At 51.0% G+C, this 27,168-nt stretch overlaps 1 protein-coding gene across 2 annotated transcripts in view; it reads right to left on the reverse strand.

Annotated features, from left to right (window-relative positions):
* Window positions 1-6,497: 6,497 nt before the first annotated feature.
* Window positions 6,498-27,168, reverse strand: part of TEKT3 (tektin 3) — an 85,288-nt gene continuing 64,617 nt past the window's right edge. For both annotated transcript variants that reach the window (XM_064467268.1, XM_064467266.1), the window contains exons 2-8: window positions 13,541-14,148; window positions 12,910-12,993; window positions 11,276-11,346; window positions 10,902-11,045; window positions 9,439-9,661; window positions 8,387-8,541; window positions 6,498-7,301 (exon numbers count right to left, since the gene is read on the reverse strand). In XM_064467268.1, the coding sequence (XP_064323338.1) occupies window positions 7,085-7,301; window positions 8,387-8,541; window positions 9,439-9,661; window positions 10,902-11,045; window positions 11,276-11,346; window positions 12,910-12,993; window positions 13,541-14,119 (1,473 nt within the window). In that variant the 5' untranslated portion in view covers window positions 14,120-14,148 and the 3' untranslated portion in view covers window positions 6,498-7,084. The remainder of the gene's footprint in view (window positions 7,302-8,386; window positions 8,542-9,438; window positions 9,662-10,901; window positions 11,046-11,275; window positions 11,347-12,909; window positions 12,994-13,540; window positions 14,149-27,168) is intronic.

A 27,168-nucleotide genomic window follows, 5' to 3' on the forward strand; every position in this document is an offset into this window, starting at 1 on the left:
TGTCCCCAGGGACCGCGATCTAAGCTGCCGTTAGAGATGATCTTCTGATCCGGGTTTGTAGGTGTGAGATCTCGGCTGCTGTGCCTCCGGATAAATCCTCTGCCCCGTTCCTCAAAAGCAGAGCAGGGAGATGCACAGCGTTGAAAGGCAGTGGGGAGGGGTGGGGGTCACGTACTGCACCCGAGCTCCTCCGTGATCCTGGGAGAGAAAGACCACCTCGGCTCCAGTTCTGAAACCGGTGCCAAGAGCAGCTTTTTAAGCACCAGCGAAATATCTGAAACTTGAATCAGGAAAAAAGAGTAGCCTGCGGGTAATGAAGCCTGTTTTGGCTGAGAACTGTGGATTAGAAGCTGTGGAGGAAGCCCAGAGAGACGAGCACATCACTCCTGTGCTCCTCAGATGCTTCTTGGAAAGGTGCAGCAGCCAAATGGAGCAGGGCTTTGGGAAAACATCTGCGGTGCATGTGCTCTCAGGGCAGCTCTGGCGCTGGGGGCCCACACTGCCCCAGGGAGCACGGCGAGTTCACATGGAAGCGCTAGTGGCAAAGCTCCTCTTTGCACCTTCCACCCACCGGAGGTGCTGGAGGTGGCTGTCTGGGCCAGGACGAGGGGAGGCACGAAGGTGAGGGTGTTCCCAGCAGAGCCCCTGGGGCTTTGCTGGAGAGGTGGCATCAGCACCTGACCCGGCACAGGCTGGAAAATTGCACCGTGCTTCCCATCAAGGGGCTCGAAAGCTGCCTGGCTTCCCCGGCTCAGTCTCCGTACGAGTGGAGTGGGGAAGCAGACACTCCCCTGCTCTGCAGGGAGATCTGGATAGGCTGGAAGAGTGGGCCAGCAAGAGTCTTATGAACTTCAACAAGGAAAAGTGTAAGGTCCTGCACCTGGGAAAACATGATCCAGGAGTGCAGCCCAGACTGGGATCCACCTGGCTGGAGAGCAGCTCTGTGGGAAGGGACCTGGGGGTCCTGGTGGGCAGAAAGCTCAACAGGAGCGAACAGTGGCTGCTGTGGCCAAGGTGGCCAACAGGGTGCTGGGTTGCATCAAAAAGGGCATCGCCAGCAGAGAGAAAGAAGTCATCATCCCGCTCTACTCAGCGCTGGTCAGGCCACCCCTGGAGTGCTGTGTGCAGTTCTGGTCCCCGCTGTACAAAAGGGATGTGGCCAGGCTGGAAGGGGCCCAGAGAAGGGCCACCAGGATGATCCAAGGACTGGGAAGCTGCCATACGAGGATAGGCTGGGAGAGCTGGGTTTGTTCAGCCTTGAGAAAAGGAGGCTCAGAGGGGATCTCATCCCCACGTACCAGTACTTAAGGGGCAGCTACAGAGAAGATGGAGACTCCCTTTTTACACGGAGTCCCATGGAGAGGACACGGGGGATGGACACAAGTTGCTCTTGGGGAGATTCCGGTTGGACACAAGGGACATTTTTCACAGTGAGGACAGTCACCACTGGAATAATCTCCCCAGGGAAGGGGTTGGCTCGGCCACGTTGGGCACCTTCAAGAGTCGCCTGGACAGGGTGCTGGGCCGTCTTGTCTAGGCTGGGCTCTGCCTAGAAAGGTTGGGCTAGATGATCCCTGAGGTCCCTTCCAGCCTGGGATTCTGGGATTCTGTGAGTGTGGCTAACATTGGTCACCAGCTAAACATGAGCAGGTGCCACAAGAAATTTGAAAAATGTTTTGTGTACAAACAAGATTCGCCACAGGCTGTGCTGGGAATCCCGTAAGATTGATGGGTTGTATAAACACTGGGTAAGAAAATGTGGATTTCTCACTCGGAATCTATTCCATGGGATCACTTAAAATTCTTACAATGCTTTAGCTTGAATTTCTAGAATAAAATAATGAGAATTTAGGAGGGAAAGTGGGTTTTATGTCACTTTAAGGGGCCCAGATGCTAATCTGACAAGGCAGTGACAGACGAAGGACTTTGCTGGGTCTAAGCCTCATTTGACTGTGTCTGCAGCATCTCCTGGACCAGCACATCACAGGCTCAGCTGCCATCCATCCAGCGCACACGTACGCCATCCCCTTCCCCAGGCCAGGTGAATGAAAACACTCTTAAAACAAACATTTTCAAACTACACAAAAAGACAAGATTTTCTCTGCACATCTTCTTGTGGATGAACTTGTTTAACCCCAAGACTTTGCTCTGTCATCACAATTTTAGGGACTCGCTTCCTGTTCCCTACCCTGGTGATTAAGACCATCGGCAACGGGGGATTTGAAATGTAAAAAGGGAAGGGGAGGAAATCCGCAGTGCCATCAGTGAGCCCGCGGCTGTCATGGGGCTGGGAACGGAACAACGGGGGAAAAAGTCCTGTCTTCAAACAACTCTGCAACTAGGGAAAGAGGAGAGCAATATATGGTTTGACTCACATTTTACGAAGAACCTTTAGCCCTCCCCCAATGAACACACATGCAGATATATATAAAATTACACATACCCGGAGAGAAATAACTATCTAAGTAAGTATTCCCAGCTGAAGGGCCGGGGGGCGGCTCAGCACCTTGGGAGCACGTCCCCAGCTGGCAGCGAGAGCGGGGCTCAGAGCGCTGCCAGGATCCTGCCCTTTCCCCAGCAGACGGAGCCGTGCGCCGAGCGCGGCTGGGGCCCGGCAGGCGGCTGGGGGGAGGCGGGTGCCCTGCCCCGGGAAGGGGTGCCGCTGGGGGTCCCTGAGCCGCGCGGCTTCCCCACGGCAGGGCTGCAGGGGGAACGGGCCTTTTCGCCGGTGTAAAATGCTGTTTGGATCAAAATGCACTGAGAGAGTGGGTTTTACTTTTTCTGATAAAAGTGGTGGAACGGCTATCTGAAGAGCCATTCCAAGCAGAAAAAAAATGGAAGGGGAGACCTTTAAATTCAGCAGACTTCTAAAACAAAAGGTCTAATACATCTTGGAGACATTTACTTACTTTTCCTGATGTTTGTTTTCCACCAAGCCAAGAAGAATTTATAAAATATTTTAGCCCTGTGTGCATTCATGCCCAAAACCCAACTTCATCCAACTTTTTGCTTTCAACTCCAAGCCAGTTGTCATCACGGATAGAGTCAGGCTGAAATCATTGGAGAAAATCCCACTGGCTTCAATGAAACCAAAATTTACACACTGATTCCAAAAGCCAAAAAACCCAACCAAGGTTCCCAGCTGGGGGATGACTCTGGGTCAGGACACACTCAGATACTTTCAGAAATTGCAATTCCTGCTCATCTCCCGCATGCTGACAGCATGTAAAAGGAGCCAACCCTCTGCAAGCTCCTGTGTTGAACCTGCAGAAGATGCAGGTCTAAACGAGCTTTGAGCTACCTTTCGCCCAAGCTATCAAGTTTTAGACTTTCGTGTTCAGCAGTCCCAGGTTGGCCCCTTTTTCAGGCTCCTCCAGGGTTTCCAAGAGGGGCCACCAATGCTCTGAGCGTGGCGATGCTCTGTGCCCTGCCGCTCCCTGCTGAGGGACGCAGCGGATGCTGCGAGTCCGCACGGGCTCGAAGAACAACTGGAACAAGATCATGCGAAACAAATCCATTGGGGGATATTAAATTCAAGGACAACCCCGTCAGCTCAGGAAGTCCTTGAGATACTAATTGCTGGAAGCTGGGAAAGTAGAGTGGGGAAGTATCACAGGGTGCTTGCCTTCTCCTGGTGCTTTTATCTAAGCATCTCCTGTTGGCTCTGCCAGAGGCTGAATCTGGGGCTCGCTGCACTTCGGTCTGAGCCAGCGCAGCCATTCCTGTGACCCTACACTGCCCAGATTTTCCTTAGCATTTTGCCAAAGTTCTCTTCTTTTTCTTGTTTGGTTTTTATTTTGCTTGGGTTTTTTTGTTTGTTTGTTTGGTTGTTTTTTTTTTCTTTCATAATAGAATGAGTTTGGGGTTTTTTTCTGACTCCTGATGCTCTTTTGGGAATTCTCTCTCCCTCAAGCAAAATAAGCTGCATTAGTTACACAATATACCATTAACATGTTTTTTGGCAAGCTTTCATTTCACCCAAATTCATATCAGACTCCTCCAGGACATTCAATGATTTTTAGTTTCTTAGACAACGAAAACGCCCAAGCCTCCTTTCCGAGGAGCTTCTTGAAAGCCTGGCCTCGACTGTTCCGCTGGATCCTGGACTGACACGAAGTTTGCCTTGCATGACGCAACGCTGTCCTGGTTTTATTAATTTATTTTCTTTCCTCCAGTCAGCAAACAATTAGTTTACAAACCCAGCTCTGCAGGGTTTATTGGAATGATGCAGGAGGGTGGGAATACGGCTGTGGGATGCAAAGGAATTTACACAGAATTTCTCAGCAACTTGGCTGATAAAGGCAGCAATAAACTGCAATAAACAGCAATAACGGCAGGCACGTCGTCCTTCAGACTGAAGGCAGTTAAGGGAAGGAAACATCACATCAGTGCAGAAAGGCAGACGAGGCAGACGGGGGTACTATTTAGAAGTGATCTATGAAAGCAAATCGTTTAATGGTATGAAAGCAAAGGCATCTGGCACATGAGCAGCGGGAGGGCAGGGTGGTTGTTTAATGCACCTGGTGCACAGCAAAGAGAGAGACTGCTCGGCTGCAACCCCGAAACAGCCCCGTGGGGACTGAACCGAGCAGCTTTGCTCACCAGCAGCTCGGTCATGGGAGGCAAATCCACCCCTGCGGAGGAGACCCTGCCACAAGCCACGTGTCTTTTGGAATTTCATCCCAAATCCTCTCCCTAGAGAGCCATTTTACAGGAGTTTTGTGGCAGGGCTGGCTCCCGTCATGGGATGTGCATAGGGCACGCTGTGAGAGGGGAAACAAAGACTCGAACTGAAGCACACACAGGATTATATTATTAAAGTGCTTGGGTGGGGGAGGATTTTAGAGTATCAGCTGCCAGAAAAAGTAGCATCGATATTATCAGCTTGTGGAAAACTGGCGTGGAGAGAATGAAACCCCAGAGGGACCTGGGAATTCTCTAATGTCTGGGAAATCTGCTGCAGGAAAGCAGAAAGTATTTGTGAAAGGAATCAGAGAAGCTGCAACTGAAATTCCTCTGGTCGTGGCTCAAATGGAGGAAAGAAATGCATTGCCAATATTGCGTAAAGAAGCATCGAGAGGGCAGGACGGCCAGACAAATTTTAGAGTTGGATACTTTTGACACCACATCAATGCTGTCAATTAGGAGAAAGCCTAAGGGTTGGGCTAGTGGGAAAGATGAGTGTTAGGGGTGCTCTGAAAGCAAAATCGGAGAAAACAGGAGACTTGGGGTGCTGGCTGTTATCGGTGTGCCCTCAGAGTAAAACACAGCACAGGTATTTTTTTTATGTGACTCAAAAATGAAAGTGGAAGTGAAACGAATGTGAAGCTGCCGCTGATGCCAGGGCTTCACTGAGTTACTTAGAAGCACGAGTCTTTCAGAAAGGACTCTGGGTGCCTCCACTTCCCCGTGCTCAGCTGGGGACAAATCCATGGGGCACATTTCTCAAAAAAGAAAACAGGCGGCTCGGCCTGAAAACCAGCCATCTGGAGCGGGGCTTCGCAACAGCAGAGCAGCCACAATCCCCAGGGTTTGTGAAAGTCTTCAGTGAAGGAGCATGGGAGAGTAACAGCACAAAGCAGCACGGAGGCCAGCGAGGATGCTAACAAACACTGGAAGCCCCAGTGAGTTCAGCGTGCCGTCAGCTTGTTTGGGGGGGGAGATACGTGGGGGAAGGGAAGGTGTGATGAGCTGGACAGGTTTTCCTGCTTACAGTTGTATCATCTCTTTAGAAAGGGTGGCTGCTGTCTCCGACGGACTCTGGCTCCAAGATACACACAAAGTAAAGGAAACCTATTTTTAGTCTCCATGAGACAAAAGTGCTAGTAAAAAAAAAAAATGTTAAAAAGAATTTCTTCCTGTTTAGGGCTGCTGATGTGAAGAGAGACCCTGCCAAGACGCTGAGGCCGGGGCAGGACCTCGGCGCAGGTTACAGCTCTCGGGGCAGCCCCTGGCAGCGCGGGGAGGGCAGGCAGGTCTGTCTGGACCCGTGCTGTGGGACGGAGTCATCTGGGGAGGCGAGATGGGAAAAGACGCTCTCGGCTCCCAAGAGCCCCCACGCTGGGCCGGGAGGTCCATGCCCTGGATTCCGAGGGAGGAGAAAGGGCTTGGGCTTCTGCTCCTTTGGGATGCCCACAGGCTTCAGGCCGAGCTCAACTCTGCTTAGCTTAAAAGATTCAGGAGTGTCTAAGTGACACGTGAGTCTAAGGAGACAATCTGCAAACTGACTTTCACACTGAACCTCAGATTGATTGAAGACCTATCCCTCTGAAAACTTAAATATTTGGTAAAATAGGTCTGGTTTACAGCAAGAGAGCAGGTACCGTGGCAGTCAGGGTGGCTGATCTGAGGACGGATCCGTTTCTTTCTCTTCAGAGTACTTTGGTGCTTCCACCAACAAACTACATGCAAAAGGTTAAATTAGGAACCAATCCATACTCACAAAAATTGAAACCACAGCACTTTCTTTAATTAGCTAGTCGAAAGTACTTCCTTATTTTAAGACCCCAGCACTGACATTTTAGATGACATTTAAATTTTTTTTCAAAAGCAAGAAAGTTATCATTAGAAATCAGCTTAAAATGCAAGTTTTTCTATTTAGGAACAGAACATACTGCAACGTTTTACGGGACAGTTTGTCTTCCTCCTGCTGCACCATTAAAAATACATTCTGGATGTCAACAGCTAATTACTCTGACAACTAACTTTACTTCCCCATGTGCTTTTCCACATCAGACAGACTCAAAATGAGGAAGACACAAAGAGTTTTTCTCCTAAAATCACAGATTAAAAGGGTAGGAATGAATCCCCTTGGTTGGATTTACTCTTGGTCGTATATGAGGTATTTTCAGCTACTCTCTGGCACACTGTGAAAGAGCAGTGGAAAGAGTAAAAACAAGGGGGAAAAAAAAATCCTGGTAGACCATGTAACACACAAAGTGATCGTTTAATTTCTACTCAAGGCTTTCATCAGGAAGTGAAAGTCTTCTGTATTTTCAAAGCATCTTAGCAAAACTGGGAATGCATCTTAGCAAAACTGGGAATACATCCTGCAAGAGGTATCAGGAGTTCGGCTGAGCCCAGCCTAAACATAACCCACCAGCCGCACGGTGCTGGGAAAGGTCTTGCGCATCCCCATGCACTTCTCCTGGTCGATGAAGAGTGAGTTGGCTTTGACAGCCAGGTCATGCTCCAAGGCCGACTTGGCACGAACCAGCATTTGCAGCGTGTCCTCGGCGTCCCTCAGCCGCTGCTGAAGGCTCTGGATCGTCTCATCGATTTCGTGGACCTCGTTGACAAGGCTGGAAAACAGCAAGAAACCCCCGTTAGCAGTCCCATCGCGGGGGTGGTTTGTAGCATGGCATTGCTGACGGGCCCCTTGGGCACAGGATTTCCCCCTCCAACGTGCTCAGAGTAACTTGGATCCCCCGTTTCTGGCAGATGCATGGGAAAGCTGAGGGCAGAGCTCCCCGGACCTCAGCAGGGAGGCATGGTTAAGCCTGCTCTAAGGCTTTGGCAATGCGCAGCCACGTCTCCCGGAGCAGCTCATGCCACCGAGAAGAGGGATGGGCAGCTGTGGTTTCCTGTTCCTGTTTGGTTTTGCGGGTTTGTTGGTTCACCCTCCTGGATCTCCCCGTGCAGGGGTCCTCCCCACACCCACGGATGCACACGCAGCCAAACAGGATGGCCGGGAGTGGCTAAAAGTGAATGTGAAACAAGTGGAGGGTGGAAAAAATCAATGGCGTGCGAGATGTTAACAGGCTCGGGGGTGGGTTTAAATTGCTTTTAAAAGGCTTCACACCGAGTCATGCTCCCAGGAGGAGGTGCGAGGTTCGGGGCGCCTCTCAGGGGGTGCTGCTGGGTGCTCAGGGCAGCCCGCTCCTCCGCAGCCCCTTGGGTGCAATCCCAAAGAGCTCGCTATGTCCTTGAGAGGACTTCCAGTGTTCCCAGAGGAGGGGAGGACAGCCCTCGCTGCTTCTCCGACTGGTGTACCCTTTCTTGCAGTTTCACCCAAAAGGAAGGAGCTAAGCGCTCGCAATGCGAGCCTGTTGGAGAGTAAAGGGCTTATCCTTCAAAACTGAGTGCGTCCAACCGCCGGGAAGCAGGCAGAGGAGATGAGGTTTACCCAAAAGGGAAAAATCCAGCCCCTCATGGGGTGGCCTCAGGCTGCACCCGGCCATGGGGTACAGCCCCCTCTGTGGTGCGGAGCTCTCCCGGCACCCAAAGGCTGCAATACCTGCTCGTTGCTTTGGATTTTATCAGTGCACTTATGGAAGGACTATTTAATTAAAAAAACCCCTGATTAATTTTGCCATCCAGGGATGCTCCTGAGTGCTCCCACCAGTGACTCCTCAAGGACCCCGCCAGCCCTGCGCTCCTGCCTTACCGGAGCTGGGCAGGGTCCCGGCACAGCTCCATGTTTGGTCTTCGCGTCCGCTCGTCCAGCCGGGTCTGAGCCACTTTTAATGGAGGCCCTTTGTCCCTAATGGCTTTTCGGATGGTTTCTATGTTCATCTCGACCTGGAAGATTTCCTGCAATGTCTGGTGTGAAAAAGAAACACATGCACAAATGAAAAAAACATATTCTCAAGTGACCCCATCATTTCCCTTTTCTCCTGTCTGTCTGCAGAAAGAAAACCAGTTCAATAAGCAGACCCTGGGCTGAGAGCACTGTCACGCTGCCACATATTGAGACACAGACTCAGCAGCGGTATCTCTTCAGGGAAAAGCCTCTCTTTGCTGTTGCTGTCATATCAGAGGAGGTTTTGGAGCAGTGATGGATCTATTGAATTACCAGCTTCCCAAAATTACTGCTTGCAGGAACTGATCATCCATCAATAGCAACTAATAGAGGGAAGGTTTTTAATGGATCCTCATTTAAGGACACGGCATCAGCCCGCAGTGCTGTGAGCCCAGTCCCCGCTCAGTTAATCAATACTGCGTTGAGCACATTTCAGGAAGCTTTCCGTAAGACCCACCGGTCCGAGCCGGGTGCCCATCGCTCATCTCCACTTACTCTGCTTGGCAGAGTGCAGCAAACACCGTCCTTGGAGGAGAAGCAAGCCCACAGACTCCCCGGCAGGCACCCAACGGAGGCCTGGCAAAGACTTTCTGCAGGGCAGCCAGCGCTTCTGAAGTAACTACCCGGAGGTGCAACCAGCATTGGCGTTTTCCGCTGGAAACCCCTGTGCTGCCAGGCTGTCAGCTACGATGCACCAGCAAAATACAGTATCCCTTGAGATGAAATTACAGTGCCAACTCATCCTGCTGCAAGAAGGAAGTCCCCAGAACTTTGAGTTTCAAACAGAATATTATACGATAGCCAGCTCCTTGGGGCGGCTGTTCCTCTGCTTGGGCCGGGTCCGTGTGGAGGGTCCCGCCTTGGAGGTGTCGCTGGGGAGTGACAGTGTCACAGCGAAAGGGAGGGGTTCGGGCTACCTTGGCCAGGTGGCTCTGAATCTTGCTCTTGGCGTCGGCTGTCTCGGCGATGCGGCTGGCGAAGGCGACGTTCACCCTGTTGAATTGGCGCCACATCTCGTTGGCCGTCACCGTCAGCAGGTTTTCGATGTTGTCCCGCACCTTGGCAGAGGCCACCCGCTCGCTCTGGGAGCGGAGGATGTTGTTGTCCGTGAACTTGGCCCATGACTCCGGCACAGAGATCCTGGGGGAGGGAAAGGAGAGGCCCCCGGTAAGCCCGTGCTGCTGGAGCTGGACATGGGCAGGCACAGACCCTGCCAGGTAACAGCGTGGATTAAGCACAGCCTCAATGGGAATCTACGCTTTTAACTTGACCACATGGAAGTGAAACATCTGGACACCATTTGTTCAGTAACGCTTATCAAATGATGACATGTTCATGAAGACAACTGTGATACTTATGAAAGCTCAGACAAACAAAAGATTTCCCCAGAAAAAAACCAGATATTTTAACCAGACCCCATATTTACACGTTCAAGGCATTTAAGTGCCAAGTGATTCACAGCTTCACAACAACGCACAGGTTGCAGGCAATTCGTTTTGCTCATAACTTATCTCAGTTTCATACCAAACTGAACGAGCATGAGACAACATTCGATTCCCTGTGTGTGCATTCAGGATGAAGGTCACGCCTGTGCAGTAGTCCAGAACAAGGTCAACAAAAGACTTAAATACCACATAAGCTCCATTTAAAACATGCTGATCCTCGGCACATTTTACCTCCCTCTGAATTTTTAGCATCAATCCTTTGCAATTCATTTGCCTGTCTAAATATGTCTGAGCTCTACTGTGAATAATTACTCAAACACTAGAAAAATTGAATCAATCCGTGTCCCCCCATAAACTGCATGTGTCTGCGTGAGCAGCAGGTTTGTCCCCTCAGCCCTTTGCCACTTAGGGTATTTCTCTGCGAGTGCTGGTGTGGGTCACCATTCATTTACCGCAGAGCCAAAGCCAAATTCCTGGCACTCAAAAGCAGCTGAACTCTATCCCAGGACCATGCTCTCTATTTCTTTATCTTCTGTGTCATTTCGGCTCCCTGCCAGGCCCTCTCCATGCTGGGGTGAGCTCCCCAGACTTTACATCAATGAAGAGCACTCAGGCAAGCACTGACACATCTTTGAAAATATGCATAAACTTAAGGAGCTGTGCAGAAGTGCTGAACTGAATTCATTTTCAGGCTGATCTCTGAACTCCGATATAATGTTTAATTAGGTAGGACTTGCTTTCACCCTCTGGACGCTCCCTTTTTGGCGAGCGGAGAGAAATGGCCCCTCTGAGGCGGGTGACTCTGGGCAGGATGGATGTGCCATGCAGAGACACATGCCTTCAGAGTGGGCTGGGGGCAAGCAGCCCCCTGCCAGGGAGAGGCACCGCACACCCCGGGACGGCTCGGTGCTCACTGCCGCCCGGTGTGCACTCACGTGGCATCGATCCGCTCCACCCCCCGGTAGTAGCTGATGCCGTCAGAGGTGTTCCTCAGGTGGTGGCACTTGTCGTCGATGCGGTGGGCCGCCTGCTTGTTGACCAGGTCTATCTCCAGCTCATGCTGGGCCGCCCTGTTGGACCTTTAACACACAAGCAACAGCCACTGGGGGGGGACGTGTGGGTGGAACAGCTTCCTCCCCATCCCGCTTCCCTGCAGCTCCTCCCACGAGCATCACTGCCCGCTTCCCCTGGAGCTGCATGGGTTTTACACCTGTGGGGTGTGGGTAGAGGTGGGGGTCTGCTGGGGCATCACATCACAACTGCAAATGCACATCAGCCCTACGGCATGAGATAAGGAGCTCCTCCTTACGCGAGCTGGGCTTTCGCCTTATCCAGGTCCTGCTGCAACCTCTCCTGGCACGACCTGATGATGTCGACTTCCTGGGCAAAGGCAAGAACAAGACCCCATCAGTGTCCACACTCGATTGTCCTGGTCACGCTCGTCCCCTCAGACCTCCCCAACCCTGAACACAGCAAGAACTTGCACGCTTGGCTTTCTGCCCAAAGCAATCAGGCAGGGAGCAGAGAAAGTGCCCCCCAAGCCCAGCTCGGGCAGCTGAGCCCGCACGCAGCAACTGGGAGGGGCCCTGAGGGTGCTGTGGCCGCAGCTATGGCCTTTGCATCCACTTTCAGGGTGGGTTGAGAAGTATTTTTTCATCCTGACATCAGTGTCAAGTGCTGATTCGTTCCACTGCACGGACAGGGACAGATCCTGACCTGGTATGAACAGGCATAGTGGTTCCCTGCACACCCCCATCCTCAAACCAACATCTTCCCTTTTTGCTCCCAAAATGTTCTCCTCCCCAGGAGAAATCCCATCCATACGGGACAAGAGGAGATGAACATTACTTTGGTGTAAATCCCCAGTCATTTCTAAGAAACGTTCAGCCCCACTGGAGAAAGGCATGTGTTGCTCTCAGCTCACTTGACTTCAGCACAAATCTATTGCATTTGTGAAGCCCTGACTGCTGGAGGCAGGTGATTAGTGCTCCAGATCCAGTAATTTTTAAGGGCTCCTGTCTGCAGGAACCAACTGAAAACCACAGCCTAAACATGTCCTAAACACTTAAAATCCAAAATACCATTACGGAGATACCAGCTCTGATTATTTTCCTAAAATCTCATGACCTTTAAATTAATCTTCTAATTTTTTAGGGTCTGACTCATATGAAAAAATCTTCTAACGGAGCAGTGGCATCACAGTCCCGGAGGCTGCAGTTCCCTTCCCGGTTTCATAATGCCTTTGCCGTGATTGTATGTCACTGCGTCCTGCATCAGGATCCCATCTTCTGTGCCAGCTCTCATCATGTTTGCTTTTTATTCATAATTTAAAGCAGACTATATAAAGGCAGGCAGGAGTACACGGTTTTATGACTTCTATAAAATCCATTCCCTAAGCACCCATAGCGGCAGTCCTACTGCGGCCACGCTGCTCTGAGCAAAGCAAAGCTGGGGGTAGATGTAACATCTTTTATTAGACCAGCTGATATAGTTGGGAAAACCAGACAAGCTGTTGGGCACATGCTGCCTTCTCCATATCTGCATGTGATGTATATATAGATAGATGTATGTATGTGATAGGGATATATAGCTACATCGTATGTATGTGATATAGACACACATAGGTCCTGTCCCAGCAGGGCTCTGAAAGGCAGGACAGTCTTGCAAGCTGCTTGAAGGGGGACAGAGGACCCCGATATGCTACACAAGTGCACAGCTGACTTTCAGCTCTTCCTTCTGCTGTAAGGGTAAGCCTTACCCACCCCACGTGGGCATGCTGGTCCGTGAGGGAATGCCGTCCCCTGGGCAGCAGGTTTTGGGGGTTGGAAGAGTTTAGCACCTCACCAGCGCTAAGGAGCCGTTTAGGGAACAAGGCTGCAAAACCTCTTTAGGGCAGTTTAGGTAAAAATAGCTTTAACACATGATCTGAGATGCCAAACTTACTGTGAAGAGCTGTTTCTCCACGTCGTCATGGACTAGGTCGATGCCCATCCTCTTCTCCCGGTGAAGCAAGCACTCCTGAGTGACCTGTTGGGGACATGCCATCACTGCCAGCTCCGTGGCAGGGTTCCCTATAGGGATGGTCCCCATCTCAAGTAATGTAAGAAAATATAGGTGGGCATAGAGATGGCAGCAGGGGAAAAATGTGCCCAGGCAGCTGGTTTAGCTGACAACGAGCAGCCGAGCTGCAACGTCAGCATTAAATCAACACGAGGGAGCACACGTGTCCCTGGTGCAACAACAGCTGAATGCAGGGACCTGTGTCAGGCTTGATGCTGACCTTGCCAGAGCCTCGTAGTAAGACATGGGCTTTTGTCTCCCAAACCAGGATTTTGGATATACCGCTTATAAAAATATTTGGTTAAGCAAATACTGTTCTGATGTGCTCAGCATGTGCTGTAGGGGATGCAGCAGATGGCAAAGGGATTTGTTTATTACTGACTTAACTAATGGTCTCTTAATAAAAACTTTGGAGACGTTACGGAGCTGCAATGAAACTTAATTAGACATTTGAATGGCTGCAGATGTTTCAGCGACAGGCTACAGCTTGCAGCCCACCGGACACGGTGCTTACCTGGAGAGGGGCCTCCGTCTCGGCCAAGGCTCTCTCCAGCCGTTTCTTCATGTCTGTGAGGGCGTTGGTCTCCCCGATCATCTCATCCAGCTCATGGCAGAGCTCCGATTTCCAAAATTCAATATCATTGACACGTTCTCCCAGGGTTTGGGTGCTTTGTACTTGTGTTCTCTTTGTCTGCTGATATTTATCCAGAATCATGCGGGATGTATCAGCTCTCAAACGCTCTGCATTGTGCCGGGAAGTCTCCGACTCTTTGTAGTTGGTCAGGTTGGACTTGTACCAGTCGTCAGGGGTGTACCGGGTGAAGAGGGTTGTTCTGTTGGAAATCAAAGGAAGCATCTTGCTGGGGGCTAACCCCTGGGAGCTTTTGGAAAGGGGAGCCAAAGTTGGGTTGATGGCAGCTGTTTTGTAGTAGGCCCTGGGCATCCAGGGGAGGCTGAAGCTCTGAGGCAAAGGATAGTAAGGAAAACGGTTCTTATAGCTTGAAGCCATGGTGCTGATGGCAGGCAGAAACTTGGTAGGTGTTGATCTTGGGTGGGCACATGTTGTCGTTAAGGGAGAGCCAACCAGCTCCATTCTTGAACAGTGCTATTCAGGTGCGTGTCCTGCACAGAGGAGACAGAAGACGACAACCTCACTCAGTAAGCTCCTGCACTCGCGTTACTTCTTGCAGCAACACATGCAACTTATAATACCAACAGCGATGCACACAGCACCCACACGTCGCCTGCGCAGGCCTAAAACTCTTGAAAGCAAATCCCTTCTGACAGCATCCCAAGCATTTGTGTATATACGGATTTGACTTTGTTGTTAGTATCTAGCGTCAAGTCTTGAAATGTGGAGAGAAACAATTCACGGCTGCTAAGGGGAATGACAGATATTATGCCTTCATTTTCCTTGAATCTCCCAATCCAGTGAAACTGTAGTTGCTGATTCTCTGCTGTTCATTTGTTTCTTTAGGTCGGTGTATTTGCTAATCTTATAGTACTCCAGATGTTATTTTCTCATTAGAAGTTCCATTACCAGCCCCGATAGCTTTGGACACACAGCTGCTACCAACCCGGCGCAATTTGTGGGCGAGGGACTCCATTCTCATCATCTCTATCTTCACTTGCGTTAAATGCTCAAGTGAGGAGTCTGCAGGTGAGCTGAGCTCTGCAGGGCTACCCACAAATGTGAAAAAACCCCCATCTATCTCAACCTAAAAAGAACAGCCATGTCTTGACTTGCAAAGGAAGAAGAATGTCTGTGACTCAGGCGGTGTAAAATAAATGCGCTTGGAAAGGAGATATCCCACAGTGTCTTTTCACAGCGGCTCGTAAACGCCAGCCTTGCTGTAACCCTGGGAGGAACGGCCACACAGGAAGATTTTGCTACCAATCGCTGCATACGGCACTGTGGATCCTATTGCTTTTTTCAGATCGAGGTTGTCAGTCAGTGGTTATCAGAAATACAATGCAGAGGGCCATCAAATGTACCTAAGACACCTAATCTGAGGACAAACACTCAGGAGGGTGTGTTGTGCTCGGTATGAAGCACTTGTAAGGTTACGAGTGTCACTCGCTGGCAGGAATAAGTCCCTATGGCTGCTGTGGCCAGCTGCGGTGTTGCAAGGATGTGTCCTTCGCCTAACGCCGTCCTGTCCCCGCTGCTCCCAGCCTGGCTTGGAGCCCCAGTGAAAGGTTAGGACACCAGCACGCTGCAAGGTCCCTGGATGGGAGTGGGGTTTGACACGAAGCATGTGCTAAATCTCATTTATGACAGCATGGAATCAACTTTATTCCTTTAAAAATGGCATGTTTGTATGAAAATAAACTTGCTTTTATTCTAGAACAAAGCATCCACACAAGCAATCACATGACTCGAGGTTTAATTGCTCCTCCTGGGCTACCCTGATCAATTTGCATGTGTAGGCGAGTTGAGAGAGGCTGACTTATTTTTAAAACCGTAAAACCCTTGGGAAAGAGAGTTTCTTTCATTTTAGTCACCTCTGCAACAAGAAATGCCTCTCTCCACACAAGGAAGGGACCGACGAGTCATGGTTTCCTACTGAAAAGCTTAAAAGGCGGTAAGACGGGAGGCAGACAGAGACAGGCAGGCTCTGCCTGTGAGCTGCTCTCACTGTACTCTGGAGGTATCCCTCTTCAATGCCAGATGCTCACAGCCCGTTGATGCTCTTGGAGCCATGCCCGTTTACACCAGGTGATGAGCAGACAACACAACTCATCAAACTGCATGTTTTCCAACATCTAGAGACGGGGACAGGCGACCTAAGAGACACTTTGTGTCACCCGTGCCTGTAACGGTTCAATGCATTCAGACGAACAGTGTCTCAAAATGCAACTATTAAATAAATGAACGACAGATGCAGGAGAATAACAGGTCCTTTAGCTAGGGCAAATCAGAGAAAAATAGGGATGAGTCAGAGGGGAAAAGTGCACAGCCCGCAGCTGGGAAATCACTGAACTTTGAGGACTGTGTTTTCAAGCCTTGCCCAATTTTGGCCATGCTGGCAAAGGCTGCCCCAGTACCTGACTCGAGAGCAGCAGAGCTGCGGGCACCAAGTCTCGTCCCAGGATCCAGCCTCGCCAAAGAGGCTGTGGGATAGGCAGCGGGAAAATCACACCCTCAAATTTAGCAAAAACACTTTCACAAACATGAGCCTCTGAGCCAGTTTGGCAGAACCGAGGACGAAATGTCTGTGCTCAGGTCCAACAAAAACCACTGTGTGTGCCGGTTCCCACAAAGCAGTCCCTTCAGCCCTTTTGTCCCTGCTAGGGATAAATGACTGCACTTTCCCTAGCTCTGTGCCACTTATTTATACCTGAGAAACATCATTCAGAGAGCGGGAGATGGCTTTCCTGGCTCCCACCCCTGCAAATAAATTATTACCTTTCAGACACATGTTTAGGAAAGAGAGAAAAAAACCCTTGGGAATGGACTGGGGTTACAGCTCCCTGCATTTCCAGCTGAAATAAATACCCCTGAATCCTCCTTGGGATAAGCCACCCAAGGGTGATGCTTTCTGCCACCTCTGGACATGAATATATGACACAAGCCCCAGACTACCTAGTTTGGGTACATTTGGATGATACAAGAGGTATTGGGGGGATTAGGTGAAATACCTGCTTTCTTAGTCCTCCCCTCCCAGTTAAAGCACATACTCCCCCTTAGGTGCCAGGGTACGGGGTGCGCTCTGGGGGTTGGGGGTGCCCGGGGGGCTCCTACTCACCACGGTGCTGTCGGGCTCGGTGGCAGCACCGCGAGGTGCTGCAGCATCGCCAGTGTGGCGGTGACACAGGACCAGGGGAGCGTTGCCATGGGCAGGGTTCTGCCCGGGCCACTCCCTGCAGCCGCTATGGCAACCTGATGCAGCCCTTGGGCAGCGCCGTGCTGCCGATGGGCAGCGCGGGGCCACCCCATGGCAAGAAAATACCCGCGCATGGCATCCTACTTCCTGCCCTGGACAACCTACTGCCCTCGCTGGGCAACTCTGGGCAACCTCTGGGCAACCAGGTGTAGCTGTTGGGCAACGGTTGAGCGGCTGGACAACGCCCTCAGTCATATGATTTAGTGTTTGGTAGCCCTGCAGGGAGCAGGGAGTCGGACTTGATGGACTTATAGGTCCCTTCCAACTTGAGATCTTCAGTGACCCTGTGAACCCAGTGTCTTCCATGGGCAACCCAATGCCCTTGGTGGGTGACTCAGTGCAGACTCTGCGTAACCTAATGCCTTTGCTGGGCAACTTGATTCTGTCCCTGAACAACCCCTGGTGCCCTCAGTGGGCAACCCAGTATGGCCCTTGGGCATCCTAGTGCCACCCCTGGGCAACCAAGTGCTACCCATGGGCAAACCAGTGTCTTTACTGCACAACCCAGTGCCAGAACTGGTGCCCCTGGGCCAGCCTATGGCTCACTGGGTGTGATGCACAGTGTTCCCAGGAGTCCCACCATGGCACAGCCTCATGCAGCACTATGGCATCGTGCACCATTCACCCAGTGACATTGGGAATGTTTCCTGGGAAAGGGCTCTTTCCCAGTTATTTCAGGCTTTAAACTGAGAAAAGGCACCGAAGCAGGAGGAGCCCGGTAGTGCCGGTGGTTAGCACAGCGCTCTGGCTAACGCAAGGAGGTTTTTCTCCAACTTTTGAAAATGCCCATCAGGTCTGCTGTGAGGACCTCTGTGTCCCACTTTATCCAGAGGAAACATTTTCATTCACTTCATTTTACCACGTTGGATTAACCATCAGCAATGTGGAGCAATGTGGATTCACAGACTCACAGAGTGGCAGGGGTTGGCAGGACCCTCTGGGGCTCACCCCATCCCACCCCTGCTGGAGCAGGCACCCCCAGAGCAGGGGCACAGGGCCGCGTCCAGGCGGGGGGTGAATGTCTCCAGGGAAGGGACCCCACAGCCTCTCTGGGCAGCCTGTGCCCCTGCTCTGGCACCCGCACAGGGAAGGGGTTTGTCCTCATGTTCAGGGGGAGCTTCCCGTGTTCCAGCTTGTGCCCGTGGCCCCTTGGCCTGGCGTTGGGCACCGCTGAAAAGAGCCCGGCCCCATCCCCCTGACACCCGCCCTTCAGATATTTATAGGCACCGATGAGATCCCCCCTCAGCCTTCTCTTCTCCAGGCTGAACAAGCCCAGGTCTCTCAGCCTTTCCTCACCAGGGAGATGCTCCAGTCAATGGAGCAATGGATGGTTCATCTAATATTCAGGCCAATACATCTGCATTATCACAGCCTTTTTCAGTTTCTTCTTGTTTTCCCAGCTATTGCAGCTGTAAACTGAGACTGTACCAAAATGTTTCACAGCTTCTCATGAGTACAGTGACACCCTGCCCCACCACTCCGGCTTTCTGCGCACAGACACGGAGCTGGCCTCCATGAGAAAGCCATGCCTCTGCTGCCAAAGATCTGACATAAAAGATAACTCAAACTGTTTCATGTATACAAAGCCTAGCACACTTTGATTTCACTTTAAACACACGTCTTACTTTAGCCCTGTGAAGAGTCAACTTAATCAAACTGAAATAAAAAGTTCAGCACACAAGTTGCTTTTCTGTAGCTAAACCAGATAAAATAATTTCAACTAAAGCAAGCCAACCTCTGCCCCTCAGCTGGACACGCACCCGCCCTCGCACCTGCCCTGCTCTCTGGTTCTTGCGCCCTCAGCCTCCCTCTCCCTGCCCGGAGCTCATTTTGTCCAGATGAATCACTGCGCGACGACAACACCGTTTTTGAAGTATTTGCTTAATTAAGCAATAGTAAGTAGATAATATTGTAAATGGCCCAGGGATGCTCTGCAAAGCACACAGACCAGGGACTTTCTGGGGGAGCACCCATGAGCACCGCAACGCAGAGGGACAGCAAGGGGCTTCAAAGTCAGTGAAGCTTTGGTCCCACCGTAGCGTCTGGAGTGGCTTCTCAAGTGAAGGGCTAACGGTGTACCTAAGAGCTGCAAAGAAATGGAAAACTGGCACAGATAAAACAAGCTATGTTACTCCTCAGCAAGAAGTTATCAATTATATGCAGTAAATGGTCCCCAGATCCCTCGTGCACTGGGTACCACACCAAATTAAGTGGACTATTCGCATCACTTACTCAAGTAATTAAACCATGTCCCTTAATCGTAAGTATAACTCCAACAGCAGTAAATTCACTAAAATCCCAAAACTATCACTCCCAGCTCTGGCAGAGCTTATCCAGTTTTGATGGTGATGTAAGAACACAGTTTGTCCCAAAGCCTTGACCATTTTAGCTCAGAATCAAACAAGAAAAACAAGGGTGAAAACGTGAGGCTGATGTTAAGCGGCGGTGCCACTTTTCTGCACATCAGCCCAGGTTCGCCTGTTGGAATTTCGAGGGATACATTTAGATACCTAAGTACAAAATCTACTGCCAAAAGCTGTCAATCTTTCTGTCGCAACTCTACATTCTCGCTGTCTATTAATATAGCATTACGCTGGATCATAAGCTACCCTTCTGAAAATACCCAGATCCAGATCTTTTATAGCATCCGTCTGAGTCTACATGTACCCATAACATTGCCCAGTCTCACAGCTTTACACCACTTTTGAATATTCCTCTGTCTCCTATAAACACTGTACCTGCCTGAAAGGGACCTATTGTCCATTCAATAGCAGAATAATTTTCAAAAGTCACCTTAATTAATGGAGAATTTTAAAAAAATTTAAACTGAGCGTGGTACATCCCGTGCTGTCACACCAAAGGGCAAGGATGCTCACAGGCAGCACACGCTCCCGCCTGGCCCAGGGCTACTTTAGGGATTCAGACAGGCTTCAAGATTTTCTCTATTTATGAAACCAAGGCTGGCTTTTAGGGACGAGCTGCAGGCACAGCTGCAGCTGCTGGCATGGTCCTGCAGCAGGCTCCAGCTGCCCGGGAAACACGAGAGACTTTCCAGGGTTTTTACTGGGTTTCCCACATTCTGGTGAAAATTATGAGTTGGCCATAAAACATGGAGGGCCAAGGACTCTCCAGGTGAGGCCTGGGCTGCACTGATCTCTGCATGTGGCCAGTGGAAAAAGATGGTTATGGCCATCACAGAGCCCCTCGCTGCCACACCAGAGGCTGGGACTGGCAGGAGGAGGGCTGGCGGGTTGGACGCCAAACCTGGAGGAGAAGGAGAGGAGGCTGAGTGGGTTGGCAAGGAGAAAAAGCCAGCTTTGGACATGTGCAGCCACTGGAGATCATCTGGGGCTCTCCCTTCCTCTGCCAACAGCCCCTCGCAGAGCTTGTGTCCTTTCTCCATGGTTGGAGAAGCTCAAGTGTTTGTGCAGCACCTGCAAGTGCCACCATCCTGCTGGTGGGACCACTTAGAGAACCCAGCTTGCCAGCCTGCTGGCAGGCACCTCTCCGTGCTCTGCAGGGAGGCAGCTGAGCCCCAGCAGGGCAAATACCCACGCGTAAGTGCCAGATTCAAATCTGTGGTTAATTCCAACTCATTTGGGTCACTTACTTGCTATCCTTAAATGGCTACAAAAATGCAGTCCCTCTGCAGGTTGCCCCAGCAGGACCTGACTCTCCCCCCTTGCCCTGGTTTAAGGTGAGGTGACCTCTGCAATGTGCATGAGCCTGTACTGGAGTGAATAGAGCATAAGGTAGGGAAGAATGAGCCCACAGTTAATGCTGCAACGCAGCCGGGACTGTCTGCACGTGTCGGCGAAGGCTTGAGGAGCGGCCTCGCGCTGTCAGCACACCGGTACGTGCAGTGCCGTCCCGCGCCCAGGTCTGACACAGGAGCTATTGATAGAAAAACTGCTAAAAATTCGTGTTGTGAAACCTTTCCTTTCTCTGAGGTGGAAACGTGCTGTATGTATCCTGTTGCCCTAAAAGAGGCACGAGCCACATTCCAAATTCTTTGCACAAATCAGTGACAGGTACCTGAGTGAATCATTCCTTATGAATGTGTTTCACGTGCATTTCTTTTTAACATTCTTGAGGGGGTTAGTGATTGTTTTCCCAGGCCCTGCGTTTTCTGCCAAAGCTCACGTCTCCTTTTCCACCCTGATTTTTTATCAATAAACTCAAGGGATGTGTTTGAGCCAACCACAAGCGGACAAGGGCAGGCTGCAGCGAGGGGAGGGGAATCAAAGCCTCTGCTCTGCCCTGCCCACCACCCTCTCATTTCCCCGGTGCAAAGGCCATTCCCACCCACCTCGTACCCTCCTCCTGGTGGAGTGAGCACATCCCACCTCCAGCCCTGCCTCAGAGCTCAGGGATCGGCTCTCGTCTACAGGAAAACGTTTCACCAAATTTCTCAAAGGCACTGGGAAAATGATGGAGTTAAACCAGCGAGATCCGCTGTGTGGAGACGCAAATGCCATTTTACGTTGACACACCTCTGTCCTCGCACGAAATTGCCCTGGAGCTCAGGATGCTCAGGAGCTACACGAGACGTGTAATAGCAGCCCACTCGCCCCAGTTGGCCCATGGGACACATGCTGAATGGGAGACACCTCACCTAAGTTTAGACATTGCAACCTAAAAACTTTTCCTTTACAGTCAGTGGGAAGAAAGACCTCTCCAGAAGCCATTATGAACTATCTTAGATGGTTTTTTTAAGGATTAGGCAAATGGTGCAAGGGAAGGTACATTTCTTCTGTGTCCCATAGGAGATGCACAGAGCGATACCCGGACTTGGATGTCCAACCCGGGACGTCCCCAGGGCAGATGAACCTAGACTCAAAAACACCTGTAGTCCTTCAGCAAAGCCAGACCCACTGAAAATCTACCCTTGAAGCTTTGGCTTCCAAAGATATCAAGCATGGAAAATTGCCCCTAGACTAAGGTGATCTTCACCTCCAAACATAAGGCTCTTAACGATGAGAAAAACCAATAAAGAGATCAAAAAGTAGACTGGCAGATGAATTATTCAGTCTAACCATAGTAGCATTTGATTGAGCTTTCCAAACAATAAATGTGGCATGAATAAATCATTACAAATCCCTTCTTGAGCTCTCGTGATGAGTCACAAACACCAAACCACAGATGCTCAGGGCAGGCTGCTCTGTGCATCTGCAAGGTTAAGACACAGATAACTCATGTAAACACAGCAATCGTGAGCTCAGAAAATGTAATAATTCACTGCTCATGTTCTCAGCTGCCCCCAGGGAACTATCAGAAATAAAAACCAGTGATTGGGGAAGAACCTCCCTGTAGCCACTTCAACAGGCTGTGGGCTTGTGTGGGGAATCCTGGATTTTGCTCCCTATATTGGCCTCACTGCAAAGTCCAAGGCTGTGGGGAAGGTGTGCTTTAAATTGCACCCAACAAGCAAGGGGGTTGCTCACACCACAAAATCCAACCAGCTACACAAACAAATAGGCATATGGGCAAGAAGGAGACAGTCCTGTGCACACCCACTGAATCACAGTCATAGAAAAGGTCTAGACATCGGCATGAAAGAAGATGAACGCATGCCCGGAGCAGAGGATGCAGAGCATCACACCGCATCTCTGGCTCCCTGGGACCTGCCAGGAGCCTGATGCGAGTTTTGTTCTTCCAACCAAGTTCACACAAGGCCACGTTTTAGGGTCGCTTCCTTGGCACACAGAAAAGACCTTACGAAACCGTTCCCAGCGAGTTTTCCTTTATATGACCCATCTTGCTGTAGCCCTTGATTTATCAAAGGTGCAATTTTCCAGCCACCCTGGGGGCTGACTTATTTCCAAGGAGGAGGCCAGGCAAAAACTCTTCCGAGCTGACAGTGCTGCGGTCCGATAACTGATGGAGGGGGAAGAAAGGAAATGAAACCATTTTCTCTCTATTCGCCTTGAAATGTCCCACCAGAGAAAGCATTTAACCATGTGCTGTTTATTAACATCATGACCAGCCCCATTATTTCAGTGCAATTTAAACACAAACTTAAAACTGAGCCCCAGCATCTGAGATCTGCTGAGGAGAAATAGATGCTCGCATGACTGATGCCACGCACATGCTTTTGTGCTTAGCTGAAGTGAGTTATTGGTGGCCTCTCCGTGCTCGTACACACTCCTCATTTTTGAGCCAGATGTGAAAGCAATTAGCACAACGGGAAGACTATCTTTAAGTCTGTGGGGCTTTTTATAGGTTAGTGTTTATTTTTGGACCTACTTTCTTGAGGTGAATTTTGGCAGGCTGCTCAAGGGCTGGTTTATGTCATGACTGGCTATTGTTTAAAGTTTTTATTGCTTTGGCAAGGGCTTGTGTTGGGAAGGGGAGGGGAGGGGAGAGTTACTGTAGTTTTTTTCCTCTGTCATCGTATTCAGGCTACTATTTCACAGACAGCAAAAAGATCACAAATTCTGCAGAGCTGATAGGAACGACCTCAGCTTCTGCCTCCTCGGGAAATAACGAGGGCTGAATGCAGTCCTGCTGAGGAAGAGTCCAGAAGGCTTCTCTGGGGGGAAAAAAAAAAAGCCTTCATGGAATTGCTTCTAAAAAAGAAAGGAAAAAAAAATATATCTCTCCTTACTTTTCAGCTCTCCTCGTAGCACTGCCAGGGTGCTCTTTCCATGGTCATATAAACACTCTCCCCTGTGGCAATAAACTTTCACGAAGGAGGGATGTGCCTCTGCACCGTCCCGTGGCACAAGCCTTTGCTCATCTTTTGCTGCCGCTCAGAAGGACATGACTGGGGAGGAGCCTTTGCTGCAGAAAAGCCCCCAATTCCTGGGCTGTAGGGCTTGCCTACATTGGGAAATAATACCAGTTAATCCCAACAGACCAGCTACCCCTGAGACTGCTGCAGCTCCAGAAGAGAAATGTCCATGCAGCACTTGCATCAGTGCTGGGCGGTGCTGGCAAGGCGCTGGAGAGCTCTGGGGTACCCTTCCCCGCTGCTGTCGCACTTGTCCAGCTCGGGGGAAGAGAAACATCTCCCACTGCAGCTACCTCAGTAAATACTCAGCAAATCACAGAATCCCAGACTGGTGGGGGTTGGCAGGGACCCCTGGAGCTCACCCCATCCCATCCCCTGCTGGAGCAGGCACCCCCAGAGCAGGGGCACAGGGCCGCGTCCAGGCGGGGGGTGAATGTCCCCAGGGAAGGGACCCCACAGCCTCTCTGGGCAGCCTGTGCCCCTGCTCGGGCACCCGCACAGGGAAGGGGTTTGTCCTCATGTTCAGGGGGAACTTCCCGTGTCCCAGCTTGTGCCCGTGGCCCCTTGGCCTGGCGTTGGGCACCGCTGGAAAGAGCCCGGCCCCATCCCCCTGACACCCACCCTTCAGATATTTATAAGCACTGATAAGATCCCCCCTCAGCCTTCTCTTCTCCAGGCTGAACAGACCCAGGTCTCTCAGCCTTTCCTCACCAGGGAGATGCTCCAGCCCCTGATCCCCTTGGCAGCTCTGCGCTGGCCTCTCTCCAGCAGTTCCCTGCCCTTCTTGAACTGGGGGGCCCAGACCTGGCTGCAGCCCCCCAGATGTGGCCTCACTGGGGCAGAGCAGAGGGGGAGGAGAACCTCCCTCGCCCTGCTGGCCACACACCTTTCAACGCACCTTGCATTAATGCTCCTTGCAGCAATGGTTGCAGCAAACCTGCTGGGCAGTGTCGGGGAACCGCCTGACGCAGCCTTCCAGCTCCCGGAGCGCATCTGTTCTGTTTCAGCAGCAGCAGCCGTGGGCAAGGCTCCGCTGTGATGCACACGGTACAGCCAGGTCGGGAAAAATACAGCCCGCTCAGGGGAAAAATACTCCCACTAAACAAGGTGAGACATGGGTGTGCAGCGAGCTGACTCCCCCCAGGCCAGGGGGAGAAGGTGCCCAGTCTCACCCCATCCTTTCTCCCGTGCCCTCTCCCTCATTGGGCTTAGGATACAACCGGCTGTTCAGGCTCTGAATTGCTCTTCACCTGCTCTGCTCCAGCCCCATACCTCTGCCATGGGGACCTCAGAAGGCTGCAGCCAAAACACGGCAGTTTACATACCAGTTGCTTTTGCTTGAACTCTCCAAAATGCAGGCGGCCTCGGCTGGTCTGACCCTAACGCACACACAAAACACGCTGCGCGCGTGTGACTGCAGTTCATTTCGGAACACCACCCAGACTGTGCCTGACCAAGTTTAAAACTTCTGCAAAGAGATCATCTACAGTTACTTCTGCTAAGAATGAGGCATCGCCAGCAGAGAGAAAGGGGTCATCATCCCGCTCTACTCAGCGCTGGTCAGGCCACCCCTGGAGCGCTGTGTGCAGTTCTGGTCCCCGCTGTACAAAAGGGATGTGGCCAGGCTGGAAGGGGCCCAGAGAAGGGCCACCAGGATGATCCAAGGACTGGGAAGCTGCTGTACAAGGATGGGCTGGGAGAGCTGGGTTTGTTCAGCCTTGAGCAAAGGAGGCTCAGAGGGGATCTCATCCCCAGGTACCAGTACTTACGGGGCAGCTACAAAGAAGATGGAGACTCCCTTTTTACACGGAGTCCCATGGAGAGGACGCGGGGGATGGACACAAGTTGCTCTTGGGGAGATTCCCGTTGGACACGAGAGGGACATTTTTCACAGTGAGGACAGTCACCACTGGAATAATCTCCCCAGGGAAGGGGTTGGCTCGGCCACGTTGGGCACCTTCAAGAGTCATCTGGACAGGGTGCTGGGCCGTCTTGTCTAGGCTGTGCTCTGCCTAGAAAGGTTGGGCTAGATGATCCCTGAGGTCCCTTCCAGCCTGGGATGCTGGGATTCTGTGGGATTCTGTGATAATTCCACAGTTCAATGACGCTTATTATTCAGGATCACTCAAGGGACTGTCTAACTCCAGACTAAACTTCCTTTTATCAGCTGTGGCTGCTGAGAGCTCTGATAAGCATAAAGTATTTAAGAGCCATTTCGATATGCGATATGAAAATCTCCAACTACGTCTAGTTGCTGGATAAGGACAACCAAGCAGCGAACCTCACTTGGTTAAATGTTAGGCTGGAATTGGAGCCTGAATCTGAACCGTCTTTTCCTTTCAGAAAATTTGGCTTTCTTACCAGATTTGTGAGTGGCCCTTATAGCTGTCCCAGCCCAAGCCAGGATGCCAGAGATGGATCCGCCAGCGAAGTATGGGATGAATTTGGATGCACTCCCAGCTGCAGCCTGTGACGCGCAGGGCCGGCCGTGGTTTAGGTCAGCATCGCTCTCTGGTTTCCATACATCAGCAGCCGCTGGGCTTTGAGGATTACGGAGGATGTTTACTACTTCAAAACAAAGGGAAACCATTTCCATGTAAAGCTGACAAATAATTAAGACAGCTGCGATCAGATTAGATCCTGTCAATTACTTGATATCCCTTGGTAGGTTGTTTTTTTTTGCTAGAAAGGGCAGATCAAATTTCCTAATAAAAACCCCCTTTTTCCTACCCCTGCAAGTGTCGTTCGTTGTGCATCTGTCCCCGCTGTGACAAGCCTGCGAGAGGAGCATTTCTTTTCTGCCATGCCCTGCCGCAGACCTTTAGAACCATCATTAAGATTTCATTACGTAAATATTTTGCCTGGTACTTTATCTCATATTACATGTAATTTTTATCCTTGGAACACTGTGGCCCACTTTGCCAGATGGAGTAGCGGTGCCTGCTAAAGGAAATGGAAAAGCAGGGTTGAATCGATGGGTTTCTTCCCCTGCAAGTGGCAAATATTTTCAAGGAGTTTAAGCAAAAGGTTTTTCCTTTGTACCCTGAGCAGCCTTCAGAAAACGGTTAATTCTGGCACGTTTTGGAGAGGTGAATGTTGCTCAGGCTAACAGGTAAGAGGATGAAAGTCGCTGAGGTCTCTGCACGCTGAACCCTCATAAGGGTTTGCTCCAAAAGGTACCTACAGGCCATTTTGGTTTCGGGTTTGATTTGACAGCTGGGATTTTCACCAGCATCCCCAAAAGGGATGTACCAGCCCCTCAGTTTTTCTCCCAATCCCATGGCTTCTTCCTGCATCTTGCCTTACACAATTCTAATACAAGGCACAAACGCTTTGCGTTAGTCCTGGGACGCGGAGGGGGCGAAGAGCAGTCGGGGAATGAGCAGCCTCCCCACGTGCTTTGCACACAGGTACCACCAACCCGAGGACGGGACTCCTTATCGCCACAAATTCCCCAAAGCCACCACTCTGTCGGTCTGGGGGTGCACGGTATGATTTGTCCCGCTGCAGCTGCAGAGGGCT

This window comes from Phalacrocorax carbo, chromosome 16 (assembly GCF_963921805.1).
Source record: "Phalacrocorax carbo chromosome 16, bPhaCar2.1, whole genome shotgun sequence".
Lineage (NCBI taxonomy): Eukaryota > Metazoa > Chordata > Aves > Suliformes > Phalacrocoracidae > Phalacrocorax > Phalacrocorax carbo.